This window comes from Telopea speciosissima, chromosome 4, assembly GCF_018873765.1.
Source record: "Telopea speciosissima isolate NSW1024214 ecotype Mountain lineage chromosome 4, Tspe_v1, whole genome shotgun sequence".
Taxonomy (NCBI): Eukaryota; Viridiplantae; Streptophyta; class Magnoliopsida; order Proteales; family Proteaceae; genus Telopea; species Telopea speciosissima.
Window position 1 is genome coordinate 5,764,238 of NC_057919.1, and position 12,321 is coordinate 5,776,558.

The 12,321-nt window shown below is 39.7% G+C and overlaps 1 protein-coding gene across 1 annotated transcript; it reads left to right on the forward strand.

The window, feature by feature from the left end:
* Window positions 1–107: 107 nt before the first annotated feature.
* LOC122658210 (pumilio homolog 12-like) lies at window positions 108–12,102 on the forward strand. Its single transcript, XM_043853122.1, has 5 exons — window positions 108–1,261; window positions 1,392–1,554; window positions 10,988–11,151; window positions 11,252–11,510; window positions 11,910–12,102. Exons 1-5 carry the CDS (start codon window positions 108–110, stop codon window positions 12,015–12,017), a joined length of 1,848 nt encoding a protein of 615 aa, XP_043709057.1. The 3' UTR covers window positions 12,018–12,102.
* Window positions 12,103–12,321: the final 219 nt, after the last annotated feature.

Genomic DNA, 12,321 nt, shown 5'->3' on the forward strand with positions numbered 1-12,321 from the left:
TAAAACCCAAATTCTTGGTTTGTTCGATCGAAACCCTCTAAAACCCTTGACCAAACCCTCTCGTCTCTCCCTTCTTTCCCTCTCTCTAAAGAAGAACGACGAACACGATGGAGAGGAGAAGCGACGGAGAGGAATTGGCGAAGCTCTGGGGAGAAATACCCGTCGCTACGTCTCCCTCCTCTGTCGTCGATCATCCGAGTTGGAGGCAATTTCTATACCTTAACAACAACATTACCAATACTAACAACAATAGCATCGCATATCCTGCCGTCAACGAAAACCCCTTTTCCCTTGAAAAATTTTCTCAACACTCGATTGATCCAGCTTCTGCTCGTCTTGTCTCATTGCCTTCATCTCATCAGTCTCCCTTTGTTTCCTCGGCTTTCCCTTCCTTTGGCAATGGTGTTGTATCCGGTGCTTCTGTGCTCGACAACCCTGCTATAACCGATACCTTGATCGGTCACGGTCAGGGCTATCCGTCTTTATTTTATCAGCAGTTGCAAGAAACTGTAAACTCGTTGCAGCGATTGAGGCTCCAGGAAGCCATCGCAGGGCAGATGGCTGCGATTATGCGTGCTCGTGCTCCTCCCTCCGTGCCTGAGAGTTTTGCTGTCCCTGGATCGAATCCCATCTCTATCATTGACGAACCCTGTCGGAAATTCTTCAACGTTAATGATCCTGGAGTCTTGATGTCATCAGCTACCGCAGCATCCGTTAATGGTTGTGGCAAGTCTTGCTGCCGTTACCAGCCAAGAAACAAATGCTGCTTGCAGCTTCCAAGACCATCTTCCCAAGAATACGCCAAGCGTTCCCCGATGATGCCCTGTTCGAATGGGAACGGGTTTCGCCTCGATTCTAATGGGCATTGCAGAGTAGCCGCAGTGGATGGCCAGCTCTTGGAAACAGACAATCAAAACATATTGATGTCCCCGTTCTTTAATCAGAGTCTAAATCATCTGCAGCCGCAGCAGCCAATGTACTCGTCTTTGGAAGATTTGAGGGGCCAGATGGTCGCGCTGGCTAAGGATCAACACGGGTGTCGGTTCTTGCAGAAGAAGTTCGAGGAGGGAAGGGTGGACGAGATTGAGATGATTTTTGCCGAGGTGAAGGACCACGTGGGCGAGTTAATGGTCCACCCTTTTGGGAATTACCTTGTCCAGAGGCTCTTGGAAGTATGCACTGAGGAACAGAAGATGGAGGTTCTTTGCGTGATCACCAAGAAGGAATTCCAACTCGTCACAATCTGTCTCGATATACATGGGTACTAAATTTCTCTTACTTTTTTGTCTCTGTAATTCCTAATATGACAGAGTTTTCCATTTACGATGAGAGGCAGAAATTCACTTATTTCTTAGATGAATATAACAGCAGGTCTCTTTCTCCTGTTGCAGTACTCGGGCAGTTCAGAAAATGTTGGAGCATCTTACCACCCCAGAGCAAATTTCCTGTGTTATGATGGCTTTGAGGCCAGGGACGGTCATACTTTCCAAGGACGTGAATGGTCATCATGTGATTCAAAATTGCCTCCAGCGTTTCTCCCATGAAGACAATAAAGTAAGGTTTGATGACTTGTTTTTGCTCTGCACAACTTCTTTATTTGAGTGTCACTGTATAGAATGTTCTGCACTTCCCCCTCAGCCATATTATGCTTTAATTGGATGGCTGTAAAGTTACATTTGAGATCTGTTTTTATTTGACTGCAGTTTCAAGTAGTCCCACTATATTCCTGCCACGTTTTAATCAGTTGTTAGCCATAGATACACCTGGACACCTGAGTTGGTGTTTGCACATGTTGTATACTTGTATTTTGAAGTTACACAAGATCTCAAGATGTACATAAGATACCGACTCCCATTCCCCTACCGAAAAACATAAAAAAAAAGAGGAAAAAAAAGTAAGCAAGAGTTATAGAAACATTATGATGATTAGTCTCCAGAAAACAATGCATTCAAATTCAAAATGAAGTTCCTGAATCCTTGAGGAGTTACCCTTACCAGAGATGAATTGGAGAAGGTCATAGCATTTCCTGCATTTTACTCTTTCCATAAACCTCAACACTTCCAAATGAGCCTTGGACTCAGAATTCTTTCCCTTATTTTGTAAAAGGATGTACCGGCCTGGATTGGGAAACCACTGGTATCTGCAAATGGGGATCCAATATATACCTAAAGAATAGAGAAAAAAGTCTTTAGATTCCCCTATACTCAATTATGACTTCTGTTCACGACTCTGGGGTTTGCTATTCTTCTTTGAGTGGCATCTAAACTATATAAACCCTATCTTTCCAAAAGGAATGTCTGTTCCTTTACCCCTTGTGGATCATCTTGCGATCATATTGGCATGGTCTCCCAAGCAAATTATTCACTTTCTTGTCATGTTGCTTACTTCTTATGCAGTATGCACTATGTGCTTATACACTGATGCATTGACAAGGCTTAGATTCTGTTCTTATCCAACCAACCATAAGCAAACCTCTGTTTCCTAAATTTCAGAATGTCCTTAGTACTTCACTGCTGCAGAAGGCTCAGCTGTAATATGTGTAAAATGTTTCAATTCTATTTCTGAAACTGTTATCTGAAAAAGCAAATGATTATATACAGGGAGTCAAAAGAAGATCAATCTTTACATGATTCCAGCTCCAGTTTGTGAATTGACCTGTTTATTGTGGCTGGTTCTGGGTCTGATGGTAATTGGAATAAATGTGAGGTGGGCGGTTGACCTTCAGATATTAACATTAGGAATACAGTGGTACATGTGGTATTTTGATCAATATTACAGATTTGTTCTCCCCCCCCCCCCCCCCCTTTAAGCAAAGTCCTACTACTACTCGGGAGGAGGGGGGGGGGGTTGGAATGAAGGACAGACTCAAGCCCTGCTCTCCTGGGACCCTACAACAACCTTCATGGCTTCCAACCAACTGCGCTAGCATTTGCCTCCTATTAAATCCATGTTTTACACCTTTTTGTTTCCACAAGACACATATCTTGTTAAAGAACCGACAACATTTCCAATTCTTTTCACTCGGAATTGAGTTGTGAAGAACTTTTTGGATTGAAAAACACAGTTGCACATTCCCTAATGGCAGATAATTAGTTCAGAATCTACAATCTTGGCAAAGGAACTCGAGCTGACTACTGGTTTTTGGAGGAACAACTGCAAGCTTCTTTACTGTTATGGTCTGATGTAGACAGCTTCAAAAAGGATTTTCTTCTTTATGTATGCCTATCTTTGATACTATCTTATTCTCTTGAAAAACCGCACTTGTTTGAATGAAGAAAAATTAATTGAATACAGTCCCAACTATAATGGAATTTTTTAATTATCTATCATGACTCATGTGGTTTGATGTGAGCTTTGGGCCATCTAGTGATGTAGTGCTGAAGACATACCAGCATAGGAGGTCCAAGAAATGATGGGCTTAGCATGGCCCAGCCTATTTAAGGGCTTGGGTCCACTTAGTTTTCAGTTTAGACTATTTGTTTTCTGTTTTAAGTTGTTTTAACTCTGTCCTGGTTGAACCGGTGGTTCAATTTGTTGAGTTTGGTTCAGTTTAAGTTAAATAATTTGTTTATTATCTTTAAGTGTTTTCTTACTCACTATTCTGGATTGTTTTTTCGTCTGTTAACCATTCAAATATTCTTGCTGGAATAGGGTGTTATAGCCTCCTGTTTTCAAATTTTTATTCTGCATTAACCTTTAACAAACATTGCACTGTTTCATAATCTGTTTTCAAATCTGAATTCTTCTGGTTATTTCATATTCTTACTTTGATTATGATTGATCTTTATTTACTCGAACTCTGAATTCGACATATACTGTTTCTGATGAATCTGAAATTGATATCATACATTGGTTCTCTGTTGATTAATATAAAAGTGATCTGAACTGTCATACAGTTCCTGGTTTGAAAGATTTAACACTGTCCTAGTGTCACTTGGAATCCTCCATAATTCAGACCTAGCCGTTATTCAAGCTGAGATTTTCAGCAAGGTTCATATACTCTAAAAGGAGAACCCGACCAGGCTTTCAGAATTTTATCTCTCTGTATCGCTTCTGTTTTTACTGGTTTAATATTTAATATGAACTACATTATCTAGGTTAAGGTGGAATCATCTCAGGTGATTCAGGATGGGTTTTGCATTGTGATGGTTCAAATGTTTGACTTGACCGGTTTTGACAACTATAGCCAACGCTCAGTTTCAGTCTACTCAAAGTCTTGTTGAAACTATATTGATCTATGGAGGTCTATGGGAGTCCCTAAAATCATTGTAACCATTGTGATGGGCATGGAACATTGTGGAACTGATAGAATTCTTACATGTAACTGCAAGATCTGATAAAATGAGCACCAAAATGCTTCTAGGGTCATCTATATAAAGTTATGAACTAGAGTGTTTTAGATAAAGCAATCTATGGTATGCTGTAAAATTCTAAGTTTAATATTATGCCAAGTGGAAGGTCTATAGCAGTATAGCCATAGTCATCAGGTATAACATCCTTGGGAGGGAAAAAGTACATGGTTCAAAACACTACCAAGGTGTGGATTAGGTCTTAGAATGTCATATATGGTGTATAAAGACCAAACCATGTAGGCTTAGAACTTTCTCCCGTGTGTTTTAGGTAGCTCATATTTGTACTGTTTACAACAACAAACTCAGCCTTATCCCTACTTAATGGGGTCGGCTACATGGATCCAACAACACAAAGTAGGGAACAAAAGTCTAAACAATAAAAAGGGGGAGGGAGAGATGGCCAAAATAGTGATGGGGGATGAGATGAAAAAAAAAAATGAAAGTGAGAGGAATGAGGCACAGCCCAGCAAGTCAGGAGAATCTCAGTTAAATGAGGGCTGCAACATGGATCCTTGCCCTCCAACAGGCTCTATCCAAGGTCATACTTGGGACAATTCCCAGATAATGCATGTCCTTTCTCACAACTTCTCCTATGGTCATTTTAGGCCTGCCCCTAGCTCTTTTACCTCCTTTTATCAGAACCATATCACTCCTCCTTACTAGGGCGTCCCTAGGCCTCCACTGAACATGACCGTACCATCTCAAACGACTCTCTCGAAGTTTGTCATTGATCAGGGCAACTCCCAAGTCAGCTCTAATACGATCATTCCGTACTTTATCCTTCCTACTTTTCCCGCAGATCCATCTTAATTTCTTCATTTCTGCTACACAACTTCTCAATATGACACTTCTTAACTGCCCAACGTTCTCCCCCATACATCATTGCCAGTCGAACAACATGTCCCCTATCTAATAACACTAATTATAACAGCTGTAGGAGTCCTCCATGTATTGGTAATTGAGTCTTCAATTTGTATTCACTAGCTAGCTGGCTGTGGGGCCCACTTGGTCATGAAATCTCCTCCCAATAGAGCTGAACAATGTCTGTTCAATTCTGGAAAATAAACCCTTCATGACAGGCTGGTGATAGTTAATGGCAGTCTCTAAATAAAACTAATCCATCACCTCATAATGTGCTGGAAATATACAGCTCGATATAATAGGAAATAGGATAAAAATATCTCCTTGTATAACTGATCGTCTCCTCTTTAATTCTGGAAGTAAATCCAATGTTATGCTGCTGGACGATGCCTCCCTTTGGGGGCAGAATTCATTGGGTTATGCTGGTCGATCTGCATCATTTACTCAACACATTTCTAAGTGCCGACCAAGATTCTGAACTCTTAGGTGGCAAGTATGACATGCAAGTATTGTTTCAGTCATGAAAAATCAGACTATTGTGGATGGACATCCTTTGTAGGTGGTCTTGGACATGGTTCTTAGTTTTGGTCGAAAGACAACTTGGTTTCGACCTTGTTTGAGACGAAACCAAGGGTCAAAACTGATTTGTAGTTTTGTACCAGGTTTCGACCCTGTTTTAATAGGTTTCGCAAGTTTCAACACTTGGTTTCGACCAAGAGCTGAAAGTTTCGCAAGTTTAGATACTTCCAAGAGGGATTTTGCCAAAAGCTTGCAGTTTTTTGCCAAATCACTTGATTTAAGCATTCTTCTACTCATTCAACCCTTCTGCAGCTTGGATTTGCGTGATTGGAGCTTGAAGGTAATGGTTTTTTCCCTCAAATTTAAATTTTGGAAGAATTAGAATATCAACATAATGCTGAGCACAAAATATGTCATGGGGTACATATGTGCTACATTCGGAGGAGTAGCTCGTGGATTAGACCCCCGCCAAGACACTCCATGTATTGAATGGTGAGTATTCTATTTTGAATTTCCCCAACCTAATGTTTTGATTGTTTTAATTGCATATTTACATTTCCAGTAGCTAAGTTATATGTAGTCAGTATTTATAGTAGGGCTTGTATACAACAGTATTCGGTGTAAACTAGCAAACTTGGGTCCAGAACACAAGTACCATTTTGGTGATTTTTTTTTCATGAAACTAATTCATCGAATAGGTGTAAAATGGTAAAATAGGTAGCACAAAAGAAAAGGTCAAAAAACCATTTTCTGGGCCTCAAAACCTAGGTTTCGATTGGCCCAGGAAAATCCCAGGGTTTGACTGAATCCTGGTCGAAACCCAAGATATCTCGGTTTCGGCCCTGGCTGAAACTGGCCTTTAAACCGAAACCTCGATCTTTATCTTGGAGGCTATGTCATACTCTGAAATAGGCATATCCCTTGACTTTCTAATTGAAGTATTGAGTTATTTTAAGCAATAGTTCAGTTAAATGCCTTGGTATACTAGCTCATTTATAATCAAGGTTGGTTTTTTATTGAAGTGTTATTTTCTTTTCATTTCCCTTTTTCCTTTTAAGTTCCCCCCCCCCCCCGGTCTCTGTTTAGAGTTTAATCTTTTGCACAGTGCTCATCCTTGTATCTAAAGAATGACAGCACAGATCAAGAAATGTGATTGATGTAGATCGAAGCATGAAGAAGAAAATGACACAAATAAAATTCAGAAAGAATTACTGTTCACGTGAACAATACCACAAGTTACTGTTCACGGGAACAGTACTGCGGGACCACCTGGATAGCTGTCTTAGAGGAGGATTGCTGAGATTATTTTCAGACAATAACTACTTTCTAATTTGATTAGTTTCTATTTTCATAGTTAGATCTAGTTTCCATTTTCTAGCCATGGTTTCTATTTTTGTTTGAGTCCTTTATTTCGTTTTCTGGTTATAGACTAAGTTAGACTTTTATACTTAGGGATGAAATCACAATTATTTCCTTGTAAGAGACTTTCTAGACACTTTATTTTTTGTTACTTTCCTTTTTGGCTCTAGCCATGAACAACTATATATGTAATTGAGACCTTACAGTCTCCGGAACGATTAAATGAAGTTAATTGAATGTTTTGCTGTGCGCAATACAATGCTGTGAAATGCAGTGAGGTGAGATGCCTAGTAGAGAGTGAGAGGCTTGATCCCACCCTATTCCCCTTCTGTATCCCCTTATACTCTTTTATTCTCTCTATCGATTTCTGATTCTCTGTTCAGATCCCAATTCTGCTTATATCATTGACCAATCGAGGTCCATTAAGTTGCTGGTCATCACTATTGAAGCCTCCAAGTGCTGTCAATAGTTTCTGTTCACAGAAGAAAGAAATCTACGCATGTGGTTTCCAGATCTGGTAGTTTTCTCTCAGACTTGCTGTTGATATAACTCTGCAATTTCAAGGACCTATATCTCAACAACCATCCATTGGAATTGAGTGATATTTGGAGCAAAGATCCCCACATAGAGACCTGCACTCGACCAGACTTTGGTGGTCTTCGGATCACTGCTGTGGCTGATATTGGAGTTCTCCTATTGTGTGCTAAATTAGGAAAGTTCAATAACTACAGATCCAGCCATTAACTTGGGCTGCTCTTTGGAGGTCTGATTCCTACCAACACTACTTCTATTCAGCAGTAATATCTCTCCTATCCATTGGTTGTTTCTGTGTAATTAATTACAAGAGTGTTTCTTAAGTTTAGCCTCTGTTTTGAGTCTGCGATAGAGGATAAAGACTGCTGCCTTGTGTACCTATTAATTGGAGTTGTTCCCTTTATATGTTGGGTGTTGTGGGAAGTCTAAGGGGCTGATATCAGTGTGTTATCTACTGATTGAGTCAAGCTTGTATACTCTTATGTGTCTGAAATCTGAAATCAATACCTATATTGGAATTGTATTGTGATCCTGACTGGGGTTGGGATAGTTGGTTTTAACCTTACATTACTGATACAGGAACATATCCTCCCTAGATTAATGAGATTTTTCTTCCTTGAAAGTCTGATTCTTGGAAATGTGCCAGTTTGAATGGAAGAATGAAAGTGTGGAAGAGTAGTTAGGTATCTCTTCAAGAATGTGTTAGATCATTATCTTTTTGGTTTTTTTAATTTGAGCCTTTTTTTTCTATATTTTTGTCATTTCCCAGGATCACTTCTTCCCAGACCAAAAACTTGTTTGTTCAGTAATCTTGAAATGTCCCATCTGTTTCAGGAATATTTAGGCCAATTTACTGACAGTGTGTCAAGCTATGGTGGAATTTCTATTCTGGAATTTTTTATTTAATTTAGAGTTCAGCTATTTTTCCCTGAATATTTTTTAACTCGGGAAGCTTTCATGTGTTGCTAAAATTGCAGTCGAATTTAAAATTTAATAGGTTTGTGTTTCAGGTTCAAAATTAGAAAGTCTAAGGACTTGGTTTTAGTTAGTAACTTCGCTGGATTAGGCTTACCTTATTTCTGTTTTCTAGAGCCCCCACCTCCACTAGTCTTTGGGAAGAAGTTTACTAAATCCCAAATCTTTATAAGCCCATTTAAAGGAAAAGTGGACAAGAGGGTGATGGTGTATTGAGATAGCTTTTGTGAATTGCAGTGGGGTTGTTCCTTGGAGGGAGAGGGGGGTGGGTGGGGGGAGGAAGGGATTCTCCCCCTCATTTACTTTCTTAAAAGTAAATGAGGGTTGATTCTGTGCTGTTCGTGGTTGATTCTCTCATGTTCTTGTGCTAGCTATGAATTGAGGGACCCCTGATTTGAGTGAGGGAGCCAACAAAAGTTATAGGATAAGTTGTCCCGAATCCAACATAAGTTGCTCCTTCACTATGAATCGCAAGGGAATGAGTGCAAGATGTGTTATAGGTTGCTTGTATTAAAACACTAATCAAGTTGTAACTTTTTCATTTTTTGGGTTGAAAGAGTAGTAGTTCATCTTTTTTTTTTCTAATTCTCTTTCCTCATTTACTTTCTGTTTTTGTTAGTGAATCATCTTTTGGGTGTGTTATCCCCAAGTTGAAGGGAAGTTTGTATGAGGATTTGCTACTCTCAGGAAGTTTCCTTGCTTTCTGACATCAATATCACACACACACACACACAGAGGATAACACGATTGTTTAGATGAAACAGTGAACACTTATGACCATGTCATTTGGAAGGTGTGCCAATGTCCAGTGTAAGCTTGAAGTGGCTGGCCTCCCCTTATGTGTTTCCCTGGTAGTCACCCAAGGATATAGTGCAAATCCTAATTTCTTAGCTATGTAACCTGTCAATCAAATTCCTCTGTGAAAGTGAGAAGAAACAATAAACAAAGAACAGAAAAAAAAGAAGCACTTTGAACTAGGGTAATCCAGTATAAAAATAGGAAAATCCTCTGCATACAATCTGAGATTTTCATTTCGCTTCCCTCATTTTCTCTTTCCATTGATCTTTCTTGTGTGGCTGAATTACTCTGGATTGCAGACTCTCAAATGTACATTGGACAAGTAGCAATTTCATGGTTGATTCTGTGATTTGGAAATTCAGAAAGTAAAATCCCATACAATGAAACAGTTTGCCTTGGAAGATCATCTGTAAAATCATTTGATTGGGTCATTCTATCTTGGGGATGGTCCAAACCAAACTTTTTAACCATTGTCTTCAGATGGATTCCAGCATGACTCCTTTCAGATATTACTTTTATCATTGAAGTGTAGTATGATAATTGCAAGTTGTAGAGAAATTTATATTTGATTCTATCTGCAGGCAATGTAGTTTAGGCATGGATCTTTTAATTCAAACTTTAGTAACTGGGCCATTTGAGAAGAAAGGATGGTAGTTAGGTTCCATAAAATTCTCCTTTGATGGTGTGTAACTGAGGGATCCAGGTCCTTCTGGGCTTGGAGGTGCTTTTAGAGATAGCGACAGGGCTGGTGCTTCCTTTCTCCATTGTGTGTTTTTTCCCATGGAAACCTAGATGTGTTAATTTTCTTGCTGTAAGCTTTCTCAACAATTCATGGTTATACCCCTTGCATGTGCTGGGAGCTCTTTCCCACTGGAGATTTCTTATTATTCATGACTTGTTTCTGCTTTCCTGTACACTCTCATCCTCGTTTTCTCTAAATAATTGTTACTACTACTGATGATGATGATGGTGATGATACAGTAAATGGAGTTGCCTAAAAAGTGGATTTTTGCAGAATCCACTCATCATAAGGAGCATTAGTTCCTAAATTTTTAATTTGTGGATACATGCGTTTGAGCAGGAATTAGGATCCCTCTCTCCCTCGCCCTACCCCTCTGGGGTGGGGTTGAGGCCATGCGAAAGTTGAAACCAGTCTCTTTCCCTTTTGTAAAACAATTGGTTGAAGTTCATCTCTCAATCATTGTGGGCCTTCGCAGGTGGATTGCATGTAATCCCCCACCCTCATCTTTAATGTTGATAACCATCCCCCTCCTCTCTCTCCCTGTCTGTGGAACCCAAAAATAAGTAAAAGCAAGGGATCTACCCTTTAAATAATTTATGTATGGCAAGATATATTTACAAACAATGCAGTGAATATATGTATAACACATGTGCGTCTGAGTTCCCCATGAGTTACCCATATGTATCTATTCACATGCACCTATCTGCTATGAGTTGATCAAAATGATGGTTGATCTGTGCTCTTGGTATCTTTAGTGTGGATTTTAGTAGTCATACACCATACTTGGAGAAACAAAAGTTAAAATTCACTTTCGTCATGAAACTTTATGGTGGTCTTTCTTTGCCAGTATCTTCTGAACACAGTAGCAGACCACAGTGTTGAGATTGCCACAGACAGCAGCGGGTGTTGTGTACTTCAGCTTTGTGTGGGTCATGCCCAGGGAGAATCAAGAGAGCACCTTTTTGCTGAAATTACTGCAAATGCAACTGTCCTGGCTCGAGATCCTTACGGGTTTGTCCTGTAACCTTTATCTGTCTTCTACTGCCTATTGTTCTTGGTAATTTAATTTTTTGCAATCTGAACATAAATACTTCTATCTTTTTTTTTTCAGGAACTATGTTGTGCAGTATATATTGGGTCTGAAAATACCACATGTCATGGCTGCTGTATTGAGACAACTTGAGGGGAGCTATATATCCCTTTCTCTGCAAAAGTTCAGCAGTCATGTGGTAGAGAAGTGTTTGAAAGAGTCTACAGAAGAGCAGTCCTCAAAAATTATCAAGGAGCTCCTCAGCAGTTCAAAATTTATTGGTCTTCTAGAGGATGCTTATGGAAACTATGTTGTTCAGTCAGCTTTGTTGGTAGCAAAGGTTAGATATTCGTACTGTCCCACTTTGTCCTCAATCCTTGCTCTATGCTAGTGTGCTCTAGAAATAGGTATCATTCTTTTATCTTTGATCTGAGTGTCATAAAGTTACATGTCTATAAATACAGTAATACATACGAATTGCTGCACATGGAGAGGTTGCTGGTCCACTACCCAGTGAGATCTACACCATGAGTCAGCATAATGATATAATCATGAAAATCCAAACTATAGATTTGTTTCCCTGGTAACTGCCACATGTTGACTTTCCTAAAATCTGCTTCATGTGTCACATGTATGTGTATCAACTTTGGAACTTTTTGATGGATAAGGTTCCAAACTTATGTACTTCCCATTTTCTCCCAATTTGAGAGTTGATATCGTCTTTCTGTTGCAAGTACAGGGGGATACATACAAAGCCATAGTTGATCTGGTGCAGAGTCGTATTCCATCTATGCGCAGCAATCCTTATGGGAAAAGGATACTGGATAGGATCAATGCAAGGAGGTAAGAGGCATGTATAAAGATGTATAAAGTGGATTGAATAGTCAAGGAAGTGATTTGCAGGGTCAGGCTTGTGTTGATTTTTCCTTTTTGGGATTAATCTTTATGTTGTTGAACTAGAAGTGAGCAACTGTCAAAACTGCTGTGTCCCTCCTTAGGTAGATGTCTCTAGGTTGGTCGTATGTGTTATGTGTAGTTTGGTGGCCATACTGTTGGTTTTCTGAAAGATTGGGTGTAGGGCTGTTCTGAAGACTTCCAACCGGTGCGGGGGTTGAGAAAGTGGAGGCAGATAATAATTTGCAGCCCATGGA

Bases quoted from the DNA above. Each gene is read 5' to 3' on its own strand.
- LOC122658210 (XM_043853122.1), top strand. From the start codon at position 108: ATGGAGAGGAGAAGCGACGGAGAGGAATTGGCGAAGCTCTGGGGAGAA. The intron at 1,555-10,987 runs GTAAGGTTTGAT...TTTCTTTGCCAG, and splicing joins TCTCCCATGAAGACAATAAA to TATCTTCTGAACACAGTAGC. The intron at 11,152-11,251 runs GTTTGTCCTGTA...TTTTTTTTTCAG, and splicing joins CTGGCTCGAGATCCTTACGG to GAACTATGTTGTGCAGTATA.